General features: G+C 43.7%; 1 protein-coding gene across 1 annotated transcript; it reads left to right on the top strand.

Annotated features, from left to right (window-relative positions):
* Positions 1–459: 459 nt before the first annotated feature.
* GPR6 (G protein-coupled receptor 6) lies at positions 460–3,194 on the top strand. The gene is made up of 2 exons (XM_037843864.1): positions 460–1,027; positions 1,543–3,194. Exon 2 carries the CDS (start codon positions 1,562–1,564, stop codon positions 2,651–2,653), a length of 1,092 nt encoding a protein of 363 aa, XP_037699792.1. The 5' UTR covers positions 460–1,027; positions 1,543–1,561; the 3' UTR covers positions 2,654–3,194.
* The last annotated feature ends 19,308 nt before the right edge of the window (positions 3,195–22,502 follow it).

Raw genomic sequence — 22,502 nt, 5'->3', positions numbered from 1 at the left:
TAGGGTACTAATTAACAGGGCAAAGACTATTGCCAGGAAAGTAAATCACGTTTTGCTGTTTTCTTCTTTTCTAACAAGAAACAGACCTGGTCTTTAATTAAAGAGCACTTCCAAGGGCACTATCGACTACTGAAATTGGGAAATAGAAACAGAGAAGAGCATGGAGAAACCTGCTGTGTAGAGTTCAAGAAAGATGGTGAGGGAGAGAGGGAGGGATGGAAGGGGGGGGGAATGGAGGGAGAGGGGAGTTTGCACAGGCAGACTCCAAAGAAAGAGATTGTTTTCCTCAGAGGTTGCAGATGTCCCCTTTTAAATCATATTTTCCCTGCTCCCCAACTCCCCATTTCTTCCCTGTCTCCACTCAACTAACACACGTGTCACAAACACCCTTAAAAAGAAGTCTGTTTCTTTTTCAAATCTGTACTTTTGGGGGAACATTCCCAATTGTCTTCCAAACAGCACCGATTTTCTTCAAAGTAGCAACTCTGCCGTCAATCCCCCTTGCCCCAACCTCTCACTTCTCCAATCCTTTCTTACCAGGGCTGCTTCTTCGACCTACCCTCATCCCTCTCTCCTCCCCTCCAGCTCACCCTCTTCACCGGGCCTCAGGGGCTTCCTCGCCCCTCTTTCTCCACTCTTCTCTTTCCCATCCCATTGCTGGAGGTTCTGTACAGAAGCTGGCCGCGCCTTCTCCTCGTTCCTGAATCCTTTGAGACGTCTTTTAGGTTGGGGAGGCGAGGGACAGCGGTGGCTGAGGAGGAGACTAAGTGCCTGGCCCGCACCGGGAGCCGGGAGCCTGACGTCACCGCGCCCTGTCAATCTCCCGCTGGCGCGCTGCTCGCAGAAGCCTTTTCTGCAACTGTCTCTCACTTGCGGCAGCGCCGGCACAGCTACAGGCACCCGGAGCTCTGCTCCGGCCCGGCCCCGGCCGCCTCCCGCAGGCAGCGGCTTGGTCCGCGCGGGGAGCGCAGCCCGGCGCCCCGCCACGGCGCCCATGACCAGCGACTTCCTTAAGTCCTAATCTCAGGTGAGTGGCCGGGCTCCCCGGAGGAACTTTGAGGGTGTGGAGAGGGGAAGAAGTGAGGGCTGGCCAGGGACGGGTCCTTTCCGCCGGAAAAGGGGAGCCAGGGGTCTCCGTGATCTCAGAAACGTACCGTTCAGCACCGCGGACAGCGACTCCGCTGCCCAGCCTAGGGGAACACCCCGACCCGGCGAGAGAAAGCCCCGGCGGGACTAGTCCAGGCAAACACTGCCAGCTTAGTGTATTCGGGTGCATGTGCATTTACAGGCACACTTACAGAATCGATCTGCGTGCATGTGAGTGCATGCCACCTATGTGCATATCTGTGCAAAAACTCAGATGCCCATGCGGGGACCCCTGTGCATTTCGTTCACTCACTCAACAGGTCTTTAGTTTTGACACTTATCCCCTGTTCCCCTGCTTCCGTTGGGATGAGCAATTTGAGCTCGGCACCTGTGCACGGGGACGTTCCATAGCAGCCTAAATCGCACACCTGACGCTTGCTTTCGCCCTCCACGCAGGGTGCAGCCTCCCGCCGCGATGAACGCGAGCGCCTCCTCGCTCAACCAGTCCCAGGTGGTGGCAGTGGCGGCCGAGGGAACGGCTGCGGCGGCGACCGCGGCGGGGACGCCGGACACCGGCGAATGGGGTCGCCCTGCAGCGGCGGCGGCGCTGGGGGGCAGCAGCGGAGCTAATTCGTCCCTGGAGCTGTCATCGCAGCTGCCCGCGGGGCCGTCGGGGTTGCTGCTATCGGCGGTGAACCCGTGGGACGTGCTGTTGTGCGTATCCGGGACTGTGATCGCGGGCGAGAATGCTCTGGTGGTGGCACTGATCGCGTCCACTCCGGCGCTGCGCACGCCCATGTTCGTGCTGGTGGGTAGCCTGGCCACCGCCGACCTGCTGGCGGGCTGCGGCCTCATCCTACACTTCGTGTTCCAGTACGTGGTGCCCTCGGAGACCGTGAGCCTGCTCACCATAGGCTTCCTTGTGGCCTCCTTCGCTGCCTCGGTCAGCAGCCTGCTGGCCATCACGGTGGACCGTTACCTGTCCCTCTACAACGCGCTCACCTACTACTCCCGCCGGACGCTGTTGGGTGTGCACCTCCTGCTGGCCGCCACCTGGACGGTGTCCCTAGCCCTCGGGCTGCTGCCGGTGCTCGGCTGGAACTGCCTGGCGGAGCGCGCCGCCTGCAGCGTGGTGCGGCCGCTGACGCGCAGCCATGTGGCGCTGCTCTCCGCGGCGTTCTTCGCGGTCTTCGGTGTCATGCTGCACCTGTACGTGCGCATCTGCCAGGTGGTCTGGCGCCACGCACACCAGATAGCGCTGCAGCAACACTGCCTGGCGCCGCCGCATCTCGCTGCCACCAGGAAGGGCGTGGGTACGCTGGCGATAGTGCTAGGCGCTTTCGGTGCCAGCTGGCTGCCCTTCGCCATCTACTGCGTGGTGGGCAGCCGCGAGGACCCGGCTGTCTACACCTACGCCACCCTACTGCCCGCCACATACAACTCCATGATCAATCCCATCATCTATGCCTTCCGCAACCAGGAGATCCAGCGTGCCCTGTGGCTCCTGTTGTGTGGCTGTTTCCAGTCCAAAGTGCCCTTCCGCTCCAGGTCCCCAAGTGAGGTCTGAAGGCTGCCCTCCTCTCACCAACACCACACCCCCAACAAGCCAGCCTTTGGTGAGCGTCTCAATAACTGCTGGTGAGCTCTGAGATCCCACCAGTGTGAATGAATCTGACTTTGAAAAGAAAGAGTAAATGAAAAACAATAAAAAACAGAAAGCTAAACAAATGCAACAAACTGACGAGGACAAAGAGGCTTGCTGGCACTTTACATATACAGTGTATACATGTGTACATATATATACAAATATTTGTATCTCCTGGAGGTGTTCAGGATGTGGAGCTTCCTGTTCTGTGAAAACCTAACAAAGATGTGGTTGTATACTCAAATTGTACATCACATTTGTCAAGTGAAGACATTTCAATACTGCTTAATTATAGCACTTTATTTTTAGCTGCTGAACTGCCAAAACAGTGTTGCCATTTTCAAGGGCAGGGGAAAGAGTAAAAGGTGTATTTTTGTTGTATGTGATAGAATATTTTGCTGCACATGCATCAATAAATTACAACATATTTTGTACACAAATAAACACATTACAAAAAGGTAAATTTTGGTTTGTGACTGACTACAGAATTATTTGAAAGCTGAATTATTTCTTTAAAATTTATTATGCATCATCTTCCTCTTGAGAAGATCTTGATATAAAGATTTGCACATTGTTCACAATTTTTCACTGAAACATCTGATCTGGATGGTGCTGGGAGGGGGAGGGCAGGAAGGGAATAATGTTTTCATACAGGACATTAATGGCTCACCAGCAGTATTAGTGCAAACTAATACACTCCCTTGGCTTCCGGGTTTCGAAGATAAGCTCCATAGGAAGTCTGACACAATTCCTTCAAGTGTACATCAACACACGTACACTTGTGAATCCTGAAAACACAACTTTCAGTTGTAGTTCCTCTTGTCTGGAAAGAATTTTAAATGTTGAAAATTCACATTGACTTACCATATTGTTGCTGGCCAGGACTTATGGCAAAATGTTCACCCTTACACAATGAATCAATTCTTTCATGCCAGGATTTTGAGGTGTATTGCATACATGAGGTAAATGGAAGCATGGCCAGCAGCTCTCCTTGAGGCACTCTCACCTTAAAACACAGGGCATTAACATACTCAAGCACTAACCATTCCCATTCCACCAATGAGTATGAGTCACAGTTACATGTTTCCTCTCCCTCTCTCCTTATGGGATACAAGGATAAATAAGGTAGTATGTGTGGACCTGCTCTGAGCACCTGTGAAGAAGTACACATGCAAGGACACATAGTTACTGCTCTTAGTTCTTAGGAAAACATGCACAAGCAAACGCATTCATACCATTCACAAATATTTATTGAGTGCCTATTATATGCCAGACAGTCTTCCAGAGCTGGAGATATATAAGTGAACAAAAGAGGCAAAAAGTCTCTGTGCTTATGGAATTACAGTCTAGCAGGAGAGAAAAACTAGAAGCAAATAATCAAAATATAAAGCCATGCTGAAGGAAAATAAAGTAGGGTGAGGGGCTGACAAGTAGTGGAGGGTCTTCCTTTGGTTTGGGTGGCCAGGGAAGGCCTCCCTGAGGAGACAACACTTAAGAAATCTCAATGAAGTGAGGGGATGAGGCATATGAGTATATGCAGGGAGGGCATTCCAGGCAGGGGCAGCAGCAAGTGCAAATGTTTCCAGCTGAGAGCATGTCTGATGTGTTCAAGGAAGAGCAGTAAGTCAATATGGCTGTAATAGAGTGCAAGGGGAAGAAGGGAATGAAAGGAAGTTGGAGAGGGAGCTAGGACCAGATCATGTAAAGCTTTAAAGGCTTTTACTTGGTGATGTGGAGGTGACATGATCTGACTTTTTTTTTTTTAAAGAATCACTCTGGCTGTTCTATTAATAATAGTCTTTGGCGGGGGGGTGTTGGCTTTAAGAGTGGGAGTAGAAGATAGAGATCCAACTCCTAATCCCCAAAAGAAATGACAGTGGTTTGGTGCCCAGTGGCAGTTGGGCAGATGGTGTGAAATGGTTGGGTTCTAGAAATATGTTGAAGGATAGATTGGATGTGAGGTATAAATAAAAAAATTCATGATGGCTCCAAGATTTTTCTCTTGAGGAAAATGGAAAATGCAATGGGCCTTTAGTAAGCAGAGGTAGACTGATGGGGTGGGGTTGGTTATGTTGAGAGGGATGGGACATCAAAAATTTAGTTTTAGGCACCTAAATGGAGAAGTCATTTAGGCAGTTAATTCATTTATTTATCTAATAAACACCTTCATAGCCCTTACTATGTGCCAGATGCTGCTCTATGCGCTTTACAAATATTAACTCATTTAATCACCATAAAAATCCTGATCAGTCAGTTCCCAGCAGAAAATATAGCACACTCAAACCAGGTGACTGAAGAGCATTTATGAAGGGACTATTCATAAAGGAGTAAGCAACAAGAGATGTTGAATCCCCCAAAGTGGGCACTGACAGGGATGCCAGAAGGGGGAAGAGGAGACAGAAATTTCTGGAACCAGAAGAGAGGTCTGTTGGCTGCCTAGAGACAGAGGAAGGCAGCTGCTGCCAACCCAGCCTGACAGGGAGGAAGGTGTCCTAGTTTGCCAATGCTGTGGAATGCAAAACACCAGAGACGGATTGGCTTTTATAAAAAAGGGGGTTTATTTGGCTACACAGTTACAGTCTTAAGGCCATAAAGTGTCCAAGGTAACACATCAGTAATCGGGTACCTTCACTGGAGGATGGCCAATGGCGTCCGGAAAACCTCTGTTAGCTGGGAAGGCACGTGGCTGGCGTCTGCTCCAAAGTTCTGGTTTCAAAATGACTTTCTCCCAGGACGTTCCTCTCTAGCAAGCTTGCTCCTCTTCAAAACGTCACTCACAGCTGCACTGAGTTCCATCTCCTCATTTATATGGCTCCACTGATCAAGTCCCACCCTGAATGGGTGGGGCCACGCCTCCATGGAAATATCCCATCAGTTATCATCTACAGTTGGGTGGGGCGCATCTCCATGCAAACAACCTAATTCAAATGTTCCAACTTAATCCCCACTATTCTGTCTGCCCCACAAGATTGCATCAAAGAATATGGCTTTTTCTGGGGGACATAATACATTCAAACCGGCACAGAAGGTGAGAGAATAAATAACAGAAACACCCTCTCCTCCCTCCATCCCATCACCTGATGGTGCCTTCCATGAACTAAGCCCAATCAGAAGCCAGAGAGCAAGATAGCTCCTTGATGCAGTCCAGGCAGGTCAACCTCCTTGGGAACCAGGGATGGAGAAGGGTGAAGAGTGGATCTGGAAGTGCCAACAGCACTAACACTATGAGGTAAGTACTATTATTACCCCCACTTGACAGGTAAGGAGACAAAGGCACAGAGAGGTTAGCTATACAAGCCTGGAGTTCAGGAGAGAGATCTAAGCTCAACATTTACATTTGGGATTTATCAACAAATAGGTGGTATATGAAGCCACAGTGCTCAATGGGATCACCTAGGGAGTACATGTAGTTAGAGAAGAGAAGAGGGCCAAGGACTGAGCTCCAGGAACTTCAATATTTAGAAATCAAGAAAACAAGGAGGATTAAGCAAAGGAGGCAGAGAAGAGGTGGCTGTTGAGGTAGGAGGAAAACAAGAGAGCACACTGATCCAAAATAAAGTAGAATAAGTATGTAAGAATAGAGTAGTTAACCGGTCATATGTTGCTGAGAGAATAAATAAAATGAAGATTAAAAAATTATTATAGGTTATAGGTTTTGTAAAGTGAAAGCCATTGGTGAACTTAACAAGAGAAGTTTCAGGAGAGTGAGCGATGGGAGGTTCCAGAGAGAATGAGTGAGCAATCTAGTCTCCAAAAGCTCACAGCAGAACTGTGACCAAGTTTTATAGATATTTTGTTTTATAATGTCTGTAAAATTAGAGCCTGGAAGATCAGTATTATTACTCATTCATCAAATTAAAATTTTCTAGAGAACTAACCTTTATAATTGTTCAGCATCATCAAACACTGTTTCGGGTCCTATTAGCATCCAGAATGCATTCAAAAGGACTGAAATAACAAAAACTCTGGTTGTCAGCTTTCTCAAACATGTGGTGGGGAAAACAATATAATTTCAGACATGGAACAAAGTCAATATTAGTATATTTTTATAATTACAGAGAAGAGTTTCTTGCAATCAGCAAAGTCCAGAATTCAACACTGGAATAATAAGACACAGAACATGGGATCTGACTTCCATCTTTTGGTATTTAATATTCAACATCAGTCCAGTCCTAATCAAAATTTTGGAAGAAAAATTTATATTCTCTGTAGCACACTTTCTAATATAACCTATATGGCCAGTTTATTTAAACAACATGGTTGCATGTAACCTAGAATGGGGAATAAGACCTTATTATTCTGTATAGGTTAAGGTGATACCCCAGAGCATTCAGGCAGAAAATAAAACAGTATTTGCAAGGTCCCCTTGAGGGACTAGGGAAAAATGTGGAAATATTTAACTTCCCCACTTGGGGAATTCCTGATATTCCTGCCAACATTAGGGAATTCCACTTTATTAAGTCAAGTCCTCGATCTTGATGCTTGCCTTATAAAACTTATTCCTGCAAGGGAGAAGCTAAGCCTACTTATAGTTATGCCTAAGAGTCACCCCCAGAGAACCTCTTTTGTTGCTCACATGTGGCCTTTCTCTCTAAGCCAACTCTGCAGGTCAACTCACTGCCCTAACCCCTGCTGGGGACATGACTCCCAGGGGTGTAAATCTCCCTGGCAAAGAGGAACAGGACTCATCCCAGGGATGAGCCTGGCTCTGACAACATGGGATTGAGAATGCCATTTTGACCAAAAGGGGGAAAAGAAACAAAATAAAATTTAGGTGGCTGAAATATCTCAAATAGAGTCAAGAGGTCAATCTTGAGGTTATTCTTATGCATTATATATTCCTTTTTAGTTTCTAGCATATTAGAATAGTTAGAAGGAAATACCTGAATCTGTTGAACATTAATCCAGTAGACTTGATTCTTGATGATAATTGTATAACCATATAGCTTTTATCATGTGACCGTGTGATAGCGAAAACCTGGTGAATGACACTCCCTTTTCCAGTGTATGGGCAGATGAATAATAAAATAATGACAAATATATCTATATAAAATAGGGGGAATAAGGGGCATGGGATGGTTTAGATGTTCTTTTTAATCTTTATTTTTTTCTTTATTTTGGAGTAATGAAAATGTCCTAAAATTGATTGTGGTGAAGAATGCACAACTATATGATGATACTGTGAGCCACTGATTGTATAATTTGGAGGAATTATATGGTGTGTGAGTATATCTCAATAAAATTGCATTAAAAAATGTTTGGAAGAGCCAAGAAAAGAAGACACTAACCAATCAGGTTGTTAATATCCCTGGCTTATACAGTAGTCTCATAGGCTTGACATTAACCAACTTGATGATGTGAGGATATAAAACTGTGAGTAGGTGTTGAAACATTTCCATGGAGGGATGTCACATATTCATTTGACTTACCAAAATATTAACTAAGATGTCTTATTGCAAGACCCTAAATAGTTCCTGCTATGGAACTTTGAGAGAGTCTTTGAGAAAGGCAAGATTCACTTAATAAGCATCCAACTGCCTACCCACTTTGTTATCTAACAGAAGCCTTCAATTTAGCACATTTAAAGTTGGGCTACTGATCTTATCCCAAAAGCCTACTCTTTTTCCCTTCTTTATCATCTTAGTTAATGGCAATGTCATCCTTCTAGTCTTTCAGGCCAGAAAACTTGGAATCACCCTTAACCCTTCTCTTTCTCTCATACCTCACATTCAACATGTCAGCAAAACCTGCTGCCTTCACCTTTGAAATTTAACCAGATTCCAACCACTTCTCACCATCTCCACCATCATTATCATCTCTTGCCTAAATTATGTAATAGCCTCCTATCTGGTCTCCTGGCTTCAGCTCTTGCGCCCTTCCATCTACTCTCTACATGGGGCTCACCAAGCAAAGGGTTACCCTTGACTATCCTTCAGCCCTAGGCATGAGCCCACCAGCAGTGCAGTATGCCTCAAAAGGACAAACTTGGGGAAGAGGTGTATAAGCCCCAGAAATGGGTCTTGAGGAAGAATTCCTTGAGGAAGGAATGCCAGGATCCTATGTACCTGAGCCTCATGAAGAAGCAAGGACATGAGTGTTCTCCCCAAAGAGAAGCAGCACTGCTGGAGGAGGCCTACAGCAGGGGCGTCTGGAGCGTGAGGCCCAGGGCAAGGACCCTCCTGGCCCAGTGCCTTAGTTTCCTATGGCTGCTGCAACAAATAACCACATACTTGATAGCTTAAAACAATATATATTTATTCTCAAATAGATCTGGAGATCAGAAGTCTGAAATCCATTTCACTGGGCCAAGATCAAGGAGTTGGCAGGGCCACATTCCCTTCAGAGATTCTAGGGGAGAATCTGTTTCCTCGTTCTTCTCAGTCTCTAGAGCTTGGCCTGTGCCCCCTCCTTCCTCTATCTTCAAAGCCAAGCAGCATCTTGCTTTAGTGGTCTGTGCCGGTTTGAATATATTATGTCCCCCAGAAAAAGCCATATTCTTTGATGCAATCTTGTGGGGCAGACATAATAGTGGGGATTAAGTTGGAATGTTTGGATTCGGAGATACGCCCCACCCAACTGTAGATGATAACTGATGGGATATTTCCATGGAGGTGTGGCCCCGCCCATTCGGGGTGGGCCTTGATCAATGGAGCCATATAAATGTGCTGACTCAAAGAGACTGGACGGAGTGCAGCTGTGAGTGACGTTTTGAAGAGGAGCAAGCTTGCTAGAGAGGAGCGTCCTGGGAGAAAGCCATTTTGAAACCAGAACTTTGGAGCAGATGCCAGCCATGTGCCCTCCCAGCTAAAAGAGGTTTTCCGGACGCCATCGGCCATCCTCCAGTGAAGGTACCTGATTACTGATGTGTTACCTTGGACACTTCATGGCCTTAAGACTGTAACTGTGTAGCCAAATAAACCCCCTTTTTATAAAAGCCAATCCATCTCTGGTGTTTTGCATTCTGCAGCATTAGCAAACTAGAACATGGTCACACTGACTTCTTCTGTAATCAAATCTCCCTTTGCCTTTCTCTTATAAGGACACTAGTGATTATGTTTAGGGCTTACCCAGATAATCCAAGATAATCTCCTTTCTCAAGATCCTTAACTTAATCACATCTGCAAAATCCTTTTTGCCAAATAAAGTAACATTCAGAGGTCTGAGAACAGTGCTGGTGAAAAGGATAATAATAATGGTATACACAGAGTGGTAAAGGGTCTCACAGGAAGGTCAGGGAAGTGCTGTGGAAGATTCCACAAAGGTGGCCACACAGAATCAAGTCTAGAAGAACCTGTGAAAATTTGCAAGCAAAAGGGCATTGGAAGGGGGTTGTTCTAGACCAAGAGGGCAACGTGAAATATAAAAGCATGGCCCATTCAGAGAAACACAGGGCATTCAGTGTGACTGGAGTATATAAGAAATAGAGTTATATACTAGGAAGTGGCAGATGAGTCTAGAGAGGAAGGCAGGAGCCATATCACAAAGAACAGAGTTTGGAATGAACTGCAGGTGGGAAAGTCCAGAAGCCAAGACACTATTCAGGAGGGTGAATAATCACATAATCCAGGTAAGAGATGATGTCAGCCTCAGCTAAGGCAGGGACAGAAGGGATGGAGAACAGATAGACTCAAGAGATCTCAAAGTAAATTGACTCAGACTAAGCAAGTGATTGGATGTGGGAGTTGAGGAACAGGAAGGAGTCAAGGAGGTTAAACTGAGTGGATTCACTGAGATGGGAATGTAGGTGGAGAAGCAGATTTGAGGAAGAGGGTGATGAATTAAATTTTCTACCTATTGATTTCTGGGTCTTTGGGATATGCAAGTGAAAGCAGCTAGACCTGTGGCTTTGGAACTTACAATAATGGTTGGAATGGAGACATGGATTTGGTAGTCATCAGGCCTGAGGTGAAAGTGAAGCCATGGGAGGAAATGAGAAGAGGCTAAGGTCACCGTCTTAGAATAACATTTGAGAATAGAGTGAAGGAAAGCAAAAAGAGAAGGAAACCAAGGAAGGACATTCTGTGTGGTCTGAAAAGAACCTTGGAAAGCCATGAGAAAAACAGCTTTAAGAAGGAAGTGATCAAATATGCAGAACCTTCCAAGTGATCAAGTAAAAGAGGGTTTTGAAAGTATTAGATTCAAGAACATAATGGTCATTGGTGATCTGAATGCAAGAAACTTTAATGGAGTGTGGGATGAAAGCCAGATTGTAGTGGATTGAAGAGGAAAACAGGAGTTTTTCTTTTCACTAAGTTTAACTTCAAATGGAAGGCAAGAAATAGGAGGTAGCTAAATGGAAATAGCGGGACATGAGATAGTCTTCCCTTTGTTTGCTTTGCTTTTAAAGATGGACAAGAATTGAATACGTTATTAGACTAAGGTGAAAGTACCATATAACTGGGAAAGCTGAAGGTGGCAGAGAGAAAGATGCCTGGCAGAGTAAGGCTTCACAGGAGGAGGATGGGGTCCAGGGCACTGAGTTGGGAGAGAGGAGAGGATTTAGACAGGAGGAAGTAGAGACAAAACTCCCCTGCTCTGACAGGAGGCACGGTGGGAATAATTGGTACTGATGGAACTAAGTTTACAGGTGGTGGGAGGAAGTTCACAGAGTTCCTACCTGACAACCTTAATTTTATCTGAAGGAGGAGTGCCATTTAAGAGACTATTGCAAGAAGTAGCAAGAACTTGAGTTGATGACGTGGGAATAAAGCTATGCATTTGAGATAGTTAATAAGTTAAGAGGTCAGACCATATCAAGTATAGGCAAGGATGTAAATTATCTGGAATTCTCATACACTGCTGTTGTTAATGTAAAATTGTTTGGTGGTTTCTTAAAAAGGTAAACATATTCTTACCATGACCCAGCCTTTCCATTCCCTAAGTATTTACCCAAAAAAAAATGAAAGAATAAGTCCATATCTAAGGCTTGTACATGGATGTTCATAGCAGCTCTATTTGTAATAGCTAAAAACTGGAAACAACCCAAGTGTCCATTAACAGGTGAATGTTTATTCATACGATAGAAAGCAACTCCGCAATTAAAAGGAATGAACTACTGACACATGCAACAACATGGATGAATCTCCAAATAACTATGCTGAGTGAAAGAAACCAGGCAAAAAAGAATATATATTATATGATTATAGCAAACATATGGTGACAGAAGGCAGATCAGTGGTTGTAATGGGGGAGTAGGGAAGGGAGAGGGATAGCAAGGGATTGTAAAGGAGCACAAAGAAACTCCTGAGGATGATGGATATGTTCTTTTTTTGATTGTGATGATGATTCTTGGGTATATACATATGTAAAAACTTATCAAATTGTACACTTTAAATATGTAAAGTTCATTGTATGTCAATTATACTTCAATATATTTGTAATAAATAAAAGGTCAGAGAATGAACCATAGTACAATAGCAGTTAATTAAAAATAATACTATATGAAAATAAAATACAAAGTCCCATTATGACACGATTTATTATTCAGGATAGGCTAAGTTAGGATGCAGTAACAAACAACTCCAAAATCATAGTGACTTAACCCAACAAAGATTTCTAACTTGTACAAAGTCCATGGCAATGCCTGGGCAACTTTCTGAAGCAACTGTTCTCCATGCAGTGACATAGTCGTTCATCTTCTGACTCTATCTCCTCAACATGAAGCCTTCTTTACCATCACTGGGGCAGTGGAAAGGAGCATAGAAAGATCTCACACCAGCAATTAAATGCTTTGGCCCATAGATTGTCCTTTATTAGTAGACCACAGGGCAGAACAAATCACATAGCTCCACCATCGAGGAGGCAGGGAAATGTAATATTCCTGAGTGCCCAAAAAGAAAGGAGACTCAGATGTGGGTGAATTACCACTTATGGCCTCAGAAACAAATATATTTTCTTTGCCAGCCCAAATTGAATATCATGTCACAGACAGAGATGAGTTTCTTGAAATTTCAATTCAAATTTTCAAACAGTTTCTAAGACTAGACTGAAGTTTGTGGTCCTTTAATAAAACTAATGTAATGGGGCTGTTGAGTTCAGTTAGCAGAACACAGTGTAAATAAAACTCAAGACTTAAGTGAGCATAAAGAAAATGTTGTTCCAGACATGAGCCTGATTCTCTAACCTCATTCGGCCTTTGTACCTGGTCACACAGGGGAGGAAAAAGGTACAGAGTCAGCACAAGCCCTTCTCCACAAACAATCCCAAGCCCATGTTGTTGAGTGTGTTGTTAAGATTTTATGCATATGTATATTGAAGGAGAGAATGCTAATTGATGGTTGCCAGAGGATTCAGAAATATCTGGATTCCACCCACAACCTTATCAAGTCCTGTAGGGAAATAATGAAGGAAATATCAACTCAAACTCAATAGCTGTTGAAGGGAGGGAGGAAGGAGGGAAGTTCGCTATGCCTCTGAGCTGTGGCTTTGGTCCATTACCCCAGTGCAGAGCACTCTCAGAAGCTGGGCTAAATCATAATAAACTGTCCAATTTTCTTAAACCAGACAGGTCCAAACACCCTTAGTCCAAAGCTTGACTTGCTTTACACAATTTAAGCCCCCAGTACCCAAACATAGATCTCCGATTTTGCCACTAATGGTTACAAAATAAGCCAAAGCAGTATCAAACTTCCAATATCAAACTTCCAAACTTGGGGAGAACAGAATAAGAGAAGAAAGAAAGAGATTGGAATTCCCAATGCCTTGCTCTCAGAGGAGAAGAGCCAGAAGGAACTGGCCACGTGACCTGACAGATGACAGCAGTGCTTGTCCTTTCCACTCCAGCCAGGAGGAAAGAAGCAAGCAGCGGGCCGCTTACGAACATTGTTTGATGGACCAATTGGATCAGCGCTCCTGTCATTTAAAGGTGCAGTGAAAAGAGAGATGGAGAGAAAGAAAGGAGAGCCATACCTTAACAATATTCTTTCTTCTGATTTTTTTTTTCATTTTTATTGAGATTGTTCAGATACCATACAATTATCCAAAGATCCAAAGTGTACAATCACTTGCCCCTGGGTACCCTCATACAGCTGTGCATCCATCACACTTAATTTTTGTTCAATTTTTAGAAACTTTTCATTACTCCAGACAAGAAATAAAGTGAAAGATGAAAAGAGAAAAAAAGAAAAGGAAACTCTAAACCTCCCCTATCCCTAACCGACCCCCCTCAATTGTTGACTCCTAGTATTGATATAGTACGTTTGTTACTGTTTATGACAAAATGTTGACATACTACTAACTGTAGTATATAGTTTGTAATAGGTATATAGTTCTTCCCTATATGCCCCTCTATTATTAACTTCTAATTGTATTGTCATACATGTGTTCTGGTTCATAAAGTGATTTCTAGTATTTGTACAGTTGATCATGGACATTGCCCACCATAGGATTCAGTTTTATACATTCCCATCTTTTGACCTCCAACTTTCCTTCCGGTGACATATATGACTCTGAGCTTCCCCTTTCCACCTCATTCACACACCATTCAGCACTGTTAGTTATTCTCACATCTTGCTACCAACACCCCTGTTCATTTCCAAACATTTAAGTTCATCCTAATTGAACATTCTGCTCATACTAAGCAAGAGCATCTACATTTCTTCCACAAGGCAGGAGGGAGAGTCATAGAAGGTAGAGAGGCAAAAGAAAGAGGAAACAAAAAAATGACAGCTAGGAAGCAGCAAAAGGAAAAATAACCTTAAATCAAAGTAGAATAAAGAATCAGACCATACCACCAATGTCAAGTGTCTAACATGCCTCCCCTATCCCCCCCTCTTATCTGCATTCACCTTGGTATATCACCTTTGTTACATTAAAGGAAGCATAATACAATGATTCTATTAGTTACAGTCTCTAGTTTATGCTGATTGCATCCCTCCCCCAATGCCTCCCCATTTTTAACACCTTGCAAGGTTGACATTTGCTTGCTCTCCCTCGTAAAAGAACATATTCGTACATTTTATCACAATTGTTGAATACTCTAGATTTTACCAAGTTACACAGTCCCAGTCGTTATCTTTCCTCCTTTCTTGTGGTGTCTCACATGCTCCCCATCTTCCTCTCTCAACCGTATTCATAGTTACCTTTGTTCAGTGTACTTACATTGTTGTGCTACCATCTCCCAAAATTGTGTGCCAAACCACACACTCCTGTCTTCTATCATCCTGTAGTGCTCCCTTTAGTATTTCCTGTAGGGCAGGTGTCTTGTTCACAAAGTCTCTCATTGTCTGTTTGTCAGAAAATATTTTGAGCTCTCCCTCATATTTGAAGGACAGCTTTGCTGGATACAGGATTCTTGGTTGGTGGTTTTTCTCTTTCAGTATCTTAAATATATCACACCACTTCCTTCTTGCCTCCATGGTTTCTGCTGAAAGATCCGCACATAGCCTTATTAAGCTTCCTTTGTATGTAATGGATTGCTTTTCTCTTGCTGCTTTCAGGATTCTCTCTTTGTCTTTGACATTTGGTAATCTGATTATTAAGTGTCTTGGCGTAGGCCTATTCGTCTCTCTTCTGTTTGGAGTACGCTGTGCTTCTTGGATCTGTAATTTTATGTCTTTCATAAGAGATGGGAAATTTTCATTAATTATTTCCTCTATTATTGCTTCTGCCCCCTTTCCCTTCTCTTCTCCTTCTGGGACACCAATGATACGTACATTATTGTACTTTGTTTCATCCTTGAGTTCCCGGAGACATTGCTCATATTTTTTCATTCTTTTCTCCATCTGCTCCTTTGCGTGTAGGCTTTCAGGTGTTTTGTTCTCCAGTTCCTGAGTGTTTTCTTCTGCCTCTTGAGATCTGCTGTTGTATGCTTCCATTGTGTCTTTCATCTCTTGTGTTGTGCCCTCATTTCCATAGATTCTACTAGTAAGTTTTTTGAACTTTTGATTTCTGCCGTATACATGTCCAGTGCTTCCTTAACAGCCTCTATCTCTTTTGCAATATCTTCTCTAAACTTTTTGAATTGATTTAGCATTAGTTGTTTAAATTCCTGTATCTCGGTTGAAGTGTACGTTTGTTCCTTTGACTGGGCCATAACTTTGTTTTTCTTAGTGTAGGTTGTAATTTTCTGTTGTCTAGGCATGGTTTCCTTGGTTATCCAAATCAGGTTTTCCCAGACCAGAACAGGCTCGGGTCCCAGAGGGAAGAAATATTCAGTATCTGGTTTCCCTGAGGGTGTGTCTTAGAAAATTGCTCCACCCTTTGATGCCTTGGGTCACTGTGCTTTTCTGCCCAGCAGGTGACGCCTGTTAGCCTATAATTCTTGACTGGTGTGAGGAGGCATGGCCGTGTTCCCCCAGGCTCTGGGGTCTGGTTCTGAATGGAAAGGGCCCCACCCCTTTCCTCCTAGAGAAGACAGACCCCTCAGGTGGAGGTCATTAGCATTTCAATGGTCTCACTCTCTGCTTGTGGTGTCTCCACCCTTCCCAGAGTCACAACCCTGGAAACTGAAAATGACTGGGGCTTTCTCCACTCAGCCAAAAAAGAAACAGATAGTCCCCTTCAGACCCAGTCCAAGGCAACCCTCCGTCTCTCCCAGGTCAGTCGTCACCCAAAGCCTCTGTCTGTTTTTTGAGGCTGCGTACCTGTAGTGAGCAGTTCACACTCGCTACTTAAAACCCCAGTTGGAGCTCAGCTGAGCTGTATTCGCTTGCTGGGAGAGAGCTTCTCTGTGGCATCACACGGCTCTGCAGCTTGGGCTATGGGGGAGGGGTCTCCCGACCTGGTTCCGCAGGTTTTACTTACAGATTTTATGCTGTGTTCTTGGGCATTCCTCCCAATTCAGGTTGGTGTATGATGAATGGATGGTCTTGTTTGTCCCCCCGCAGTTATTCTGGATTATTTACTAGTTGTTTCTAGTTTTTTGTAGTTGTTCCAGGGGGACTACTTAGCTTCCACTCCTCTCTGTGCCGCCATCTTGCCCGAGTCCTGATTTTTTTTTTAAATAGTTGTGGATTCTTGGGCAAATTCTCATCTGTACAGTGAGGTTCATCATATTAACTACCTTTCTAGAGTTTCTGTGAGGATTAAATGAGTTAATTTATAAAGTCAGAATAGTGCCTGGCACATGATAAGCATTACAAATCCCTTAACTGCTATTATTATTATTTCATGCTATCATCATCATTATTAAGCAGACCTTTCGAATGCTGAATTTCAAATAGTCGAGTTTAGGTTTCATAGTCTTTAAGTGCATTTTGCTTTAACAAGTTTCCTTCTATTGCATCCATAAAGTATTTTTCACATTTTACCTGTTTTCAGTAGACTGCAAATCTGTTTTTCTCCGTGAAAATTGCCATTTCAGTATGTTTAACTGCTGCTCTGAAAAGAACATGAATACAACATATGCTATTAACATACCAATTTTTGATACATAGTTAAGAAAAAGCTTCTTGTTGATGACTGATTTCCAAAACAGCAATCCAAATCAATATTGTGCCCATATTTTCCAATGGACTGAAACTGAGGTCTATGCATCTGCCATAAAATATTGGTCCATTTTTGAAAAGAATCTTGATCTTCAGGAATACCTGAGTAGCATAACATTAACACAATGCAATAATATAACATATTTTATCACTTCTGCTTCCCCAAAACTAGATCCTTTGTACAGAAAAACAAATAAACAAATGAGCCAGCAAAAACATACTCATTCTTACCCACCCAACTTCTTCCACTCCACATGTACCCGGGAGTTCCTGTGATTTACTAGGGCTCACTCACTAGGAGAATGTACTACATACTCTGTAGTAGTTTGTAGTCAAAGGGTCCTTTGCTGAACTAGGTTACTTCTTAGAGCTATGCAGCTATAAGAAAGGAATTTGTTAGGATAAACTCCAGAGGTTTACATACCAGCAGAGCCAACATTCCCAGCTGGTATAGTGGCTGCATGGACATGTGAATACAGGCATGCAAGTAGAAAGAAGTGGGGAGAAGGGCCTACAATCACTACGAGAACTCTCTGAGTATAGTTATTTAGTCCCTGCAAACAGTGGAAGCCCCTGGATGTTATCTTGGGGGGGCTGTATTATGGGCTGTATGAGTGTGCAGGTGAGAGTTGTATCTTGGGAACCTCCCTGCATGTGTAGGAAAAGTGGGTTAAGTCACAGTGCAACCAAATGCAAGGATTATTAAAGTGCCTTGTAGTGGGGTGTTACTGTAATATTGAAGTAAGCCTTGTCTTAAATGAATTATTGCCCCCAGATGTTTTTTTAAAATTAAATTTAGTTTTACTGAAATATATTCACATACCATACAGTCATCCATGGTGTATAACCAACTGTTCACAGTACCATCTTATAGTTATGCATTCATCACCCCAATCTATTTCTGAACATTTTCCTTACATCAGAAAGAATCAGAATAAGAAAAAAAAATACAAGTAAAAAAGAACACCCAAATCATCCCCCCCATCCCACCCTATTTTTCATTTAGTTTTTGTCCCCATTTTTCTACTCATCCATCCATACACTAGATAAAGGGAGTGTGATCCACAAGGTTTTCACAATCACACTGTCACCCCTTGTAATCTATCTACATTGTTATACAGTCATCTTCAGGAGTCCAGACTGCTGGGTTGGAGTTTGATAGTTTCAGGTATTTACTTCTAGCTATTCCAATACATTAAAACCTAAGAGGTGTTATCTATATAGTGCATAAGAATGTCCACCAGAGTGATCTCTCGACTCCATTTGAAATCTCTCACTGAAGCTCTATTTCATTTCATTTCGCATTCCCCTTTTGGTCAAGAAGATATTCTCAATCCCATGATGCCAGGTCCAGATTCATCCCAAGGAGTCATATCCTGTGTTGCCAGGGAGATTTACACCCCCGGGAGTCGGGTCCCAAGTAGGGGGGAGGGCAGTGAGTTCACCTGCCGAGGTGGCTCAGTTAGAGACAGAGAGAAAGGGCCACATCTGAGCAACAAAGAGGTACTCAGGTGCCCCCAGATGTTTTTGTTACTATTATTAATGGGAGCACATGGTAAATAAATGAGACCACATTCTTTCTTTTTCTGGAAAAGTGCTAAATTTGCATTTTGCAAATATTGTGCTTATTAAAATAGTGGCACAAAATAAAGATGGCTACATAATAATGTTTCATAACATTTTGATAAATCACATTTCCATCACTGTGAATGCACATCCCACTTTATTACTGAAATGGCTGACAGCTGATAACATTAGCTTTGGTGGTGGTGGTGTCTTATCAATGTGACAGGTGTCACAGAACGGGCTGGTACAAAACCAGCAGAACTTTCCATAGCAGAACTTTCCTGGTTTGCAGGCTGCATTTAATTCCAAGGAGCCTGTTGCTGTTTGTGACTCCCTTCCTTCTGTGTAAGAGCCAATTTCTTCATTCAGGGAGCCCAACTGGGTCTGTGGGCACTTCTGGTTACAGCATCAGAGAAAGTTGGGATTGGAAGGGACCTTAGGGACCATCTTTTCTAACCCCCTTGGGTTTCAGGCAGAGATACTGGGCCTCAGATAATGGTCACTTACCCAAGACTGCACAGCTAATAAATGGGAAAGAGATATCTGGGACCCAGGACTCCTGGGATTTTTTCCCCTTTGAGATAAGGTGTCTGGCATTTTGTCAGCCATACAGACCCAGATGTGCTCTTGCCTGTCTTTATGCCCTCTCTCTGTCCCACCAGTTGCTCTCAGAGATGTTCCTACTTTACATCCTAAGAAGGCAGCTGGGCCAGGACTTCATTGCGAACTCTAGTTCCCTGGACTGAGCTCTGAGCTCAGATTTGACTTTTGGCAAGAAGGATGTTGAGGGGAGCTCTTTGAAAAGTCTGATGCTCTCTCTTCAGCACTGCAAAACCAAGGTTCATAGTGGATAGCGTCATCACTGCAGAGTCCTGGCCTTTTGGTATGGTGGGGGGAAGAGCGTTGATCTCAGATTTTGCTTACCATTTTCTCAAGGCTCAAGACAAAGAGAGAGTTTTGTCTGTTTTGCTTCTTTCTAACAGAGCCCCACAAGACAGTTTGATACCACTTAGGAAGCCAACTCTGGTGGCAGCTTCCAGTTCTATTGTGGATGACCTTTGGCTAAGGACTCAGTTCTCCTCCAGTGAGTTGGCAGTCAAGCTGAGTCATCAGCCCTAACCTCAGAGCCCAACTCTTTTGTGCCTTGTAATCTAGTCCAGGACCTATGGCATGTCTTGCTTGAAGTACCGTCTTCAACAACAAAATCATGCTGTTGACCACCTTAAGAAGTTTAGGTAAAGCTGTCAGTCTAATGAGCCAAAAGAGTTTTCTATCTACTTCAAGAAGTTTAACATAGATTAGTAAGTTAAAGGTTAAAAATTCATTTCATTAAAAAATTAGAAGAAAATACAAGTGAGTATGTAGCTATCAAATCTTTGAAGCAGAGAGGACTTTCTAAGCTTAAACATAATGAACAATTCACAAAGGAAATGAATGTAGACTTGTTTTCTAGTTTGCTAATGTTGCTGGAATGCAAAACACCAGAAATGGATTGGCTTTTATAAAAGGGGGTTTATTTGGTTACACAGTTACAGTCTTAAGGCCATAAAGCATCCAAGATAGTGCATCAACAATCAGGTACCTTCACTGGAAGATGGCCAATGGCGTCTGAAAAACCTCTGTTAGCTGGGAAGGCACACGGCCGGTGTCTGCTCCAAGTTCTGGTTTCAAACTGGCTTTCTCCCAGGACATTTCTCTCTAGGCTTCAGCTCCTCAAAAATGTCACTCTTAGTTGCTCTTGGGGTTTTTGTCCTCTCTTAGCTTCTCCAGAGCAAGAGTCTGCTTTTAAGGACCATTTTCAAACCGTCTCTCATCTGCAGCTACTCTCAGTTTCTGTGCATCTTCAAATTGTCCCTCTTGGCTTCAGCTCCTCTTCAAAATGTCACTCTCAGCTGCATTTCAAAATGTCACTGACAGTTGCACTGAGAGGACAAATGCCCCAAGAACAACTAAGAGTGACATTTTTGAGGAGCCGAAGCCTAGAGAGGAACATCCTGGGAGAAAGCCATTTTGAAACCAGAACTTGGAGCAGACGCCGGCCCTGTGCCTTCCCAGCTAACAGAGGTTTTCCAGACGCCATTGGCCATCTTCCAGTGAAGGTACCTGATTGTTGATGCACTATCTTGGACGCTTTATGGCCTTAAGACTGTAACTGTGTAACCAAATAAACCCCCTTTTATAAAAGCCAATCCATTTCTGCTGTTTTGTATTCTAGCAGCATTAGCAAACTAGAACAGATTTTGGTACCAGAAGTGGGGTGCTGCTGTGTTTGCAAATACCAAACATGTTGGAACGGCTTTTTAAATGGATAAGGGGAAGATTCTGGAAGAACTGTGAGGAGCTTGATAGAAAAGGCCTAAACTGTTTTGAAGAGACTGTTTGTGGAAATATGGACTCTAAAGATACTTCTGATGAGGCCTTGAGCAGAAATGATGAATGTGTTGTTGCAAACTGGAAGAAAGGTGATCCTTGTTTTAAAGTGGCAGAGAATTTGGCAAAATTGAGTCCTGTCATTGGATGCAAGGCAGACTTTGAAAGCGAAGACCTGGAACATTTAGCTGATGAGATCTCCAAGCAAAATATAGAAAAAGCAGCCTGGCTTTTACTTGTAGCTTATAGTAAAATGCAAGAGGACGCAGATAAGCTGAGAAATTAACTCTTAGTTTCAAAGAAACCAGAAATTGATGGCCTGAAAAACTCTGGGCTTCCAGGGGGTGAAACCCCAGAAGCTACAGCCCAATGTGAGGATATAACCAAATATGGAACCCAGCTGCCATTTCAGTACAAGCCAAGATTGGAGAAGGAGTTAAGCAGAAAGGATCTATGGAAAGTCCTATTATCTGATGGCTTTGACCCCTGTGTGCTTCATGCGAGGCCAACAAAATTTCTGCGAGATCTTTATAGACAGAGATGCTGCTGGTCTGGACTGGAGGAGACAGATAAGGACCAAATTGAAGGAAAAATTTCTTCAAAGACAGAGACCCTGGAGGTTGAGATCTGGAGTCAAGAGGTCTTGGGCTGGGAGAGTGGAGTGACCCACATGCATGGAAAGGGTGTTTTTCCCCCAGAGGTTGAGGGTGGGCCTTCCACCTCAACGTTCAGGAAAGGTGTTGCCACCTCAGGCTTCAAAGAGGGTGGAGCACATTCCTAGGGGACTGGGGAGATCCTGGCCACCACCCCACTGTTCTGAAGGGGTTGAGCGTGTACCCCAGAGATGGAAGGGAATCCAGGTGCTGCCCTGATATTTGAGGAGGTTGGGGCCAAGAAGGTGGTCTCCCCAGTGTGTGGATATGTTGGAACACTCACTCCAGCATTTGGAGAGGAAAGGGCTGCCCCAAAGGCCCTTAGGAAGGGTTAGACTCCCGCTCTCTCAAGTCCCAAGGATGCCACATAGTTCTGTTAATAACTCTCAGACTTTGAAATCTAATGGATTTTGTCCTGTGGGTTTTAGGAACTGTTTTGGTCCTGTTAACCCTGTTCTCCTTAAGGCAATGGGGATGTTTACCCTATGACTGTCCCTCCTTTGTATATTGGAAGTACATAACTTGTTCTAAGTTTCACAGGTCTACAGCTAGAGGGGAATTATGCCTTAGGACAAACCATGCCTGTAACTGATTTAATGGGATCTTGTACTTACCTATTGTTACTGAAATGATTTAAGTTTTTATGATATTGTGATGGGATGAATGTATTTTGTATATGGAAAGATCATGTCATTTTGGGGTTCAGGGAGTGGAATGTGCCAGTTTGAATGTGTATATCCCCCAAAATGCCATTAT

The sequence above is a fragment of the Choloepus didactylus genome, chromosome 7 (assembly GCF_015220235.1).
Source record: "Choloepus didactylus isolate mChoDid1 chromosome 7, mChoDid1.pri, whole genome shotgun sequence".
Taxonomy (NCBI): domain Eukaryota; kingdom Metazoa; phylum Chordata; class Mammalia; order Pilosa; family Megalonychidae; genus Choloepus; species Choloepus didactylus.
Note: the sequence above shows the minus strand (reverse complement) of the source record. Positions and strands in the feature narration are given on the sequence as shown.

Bases quoted from the DNA above. Each gene is read 5' to 3' on its own strand.
- GPR6 (XM_037843864.1), top strand. From the start codon at position 1,562: ATGAACGCGAGCGCCTCCTCGCTCAACCAGTCCCAGGTGGTGGCAGTG.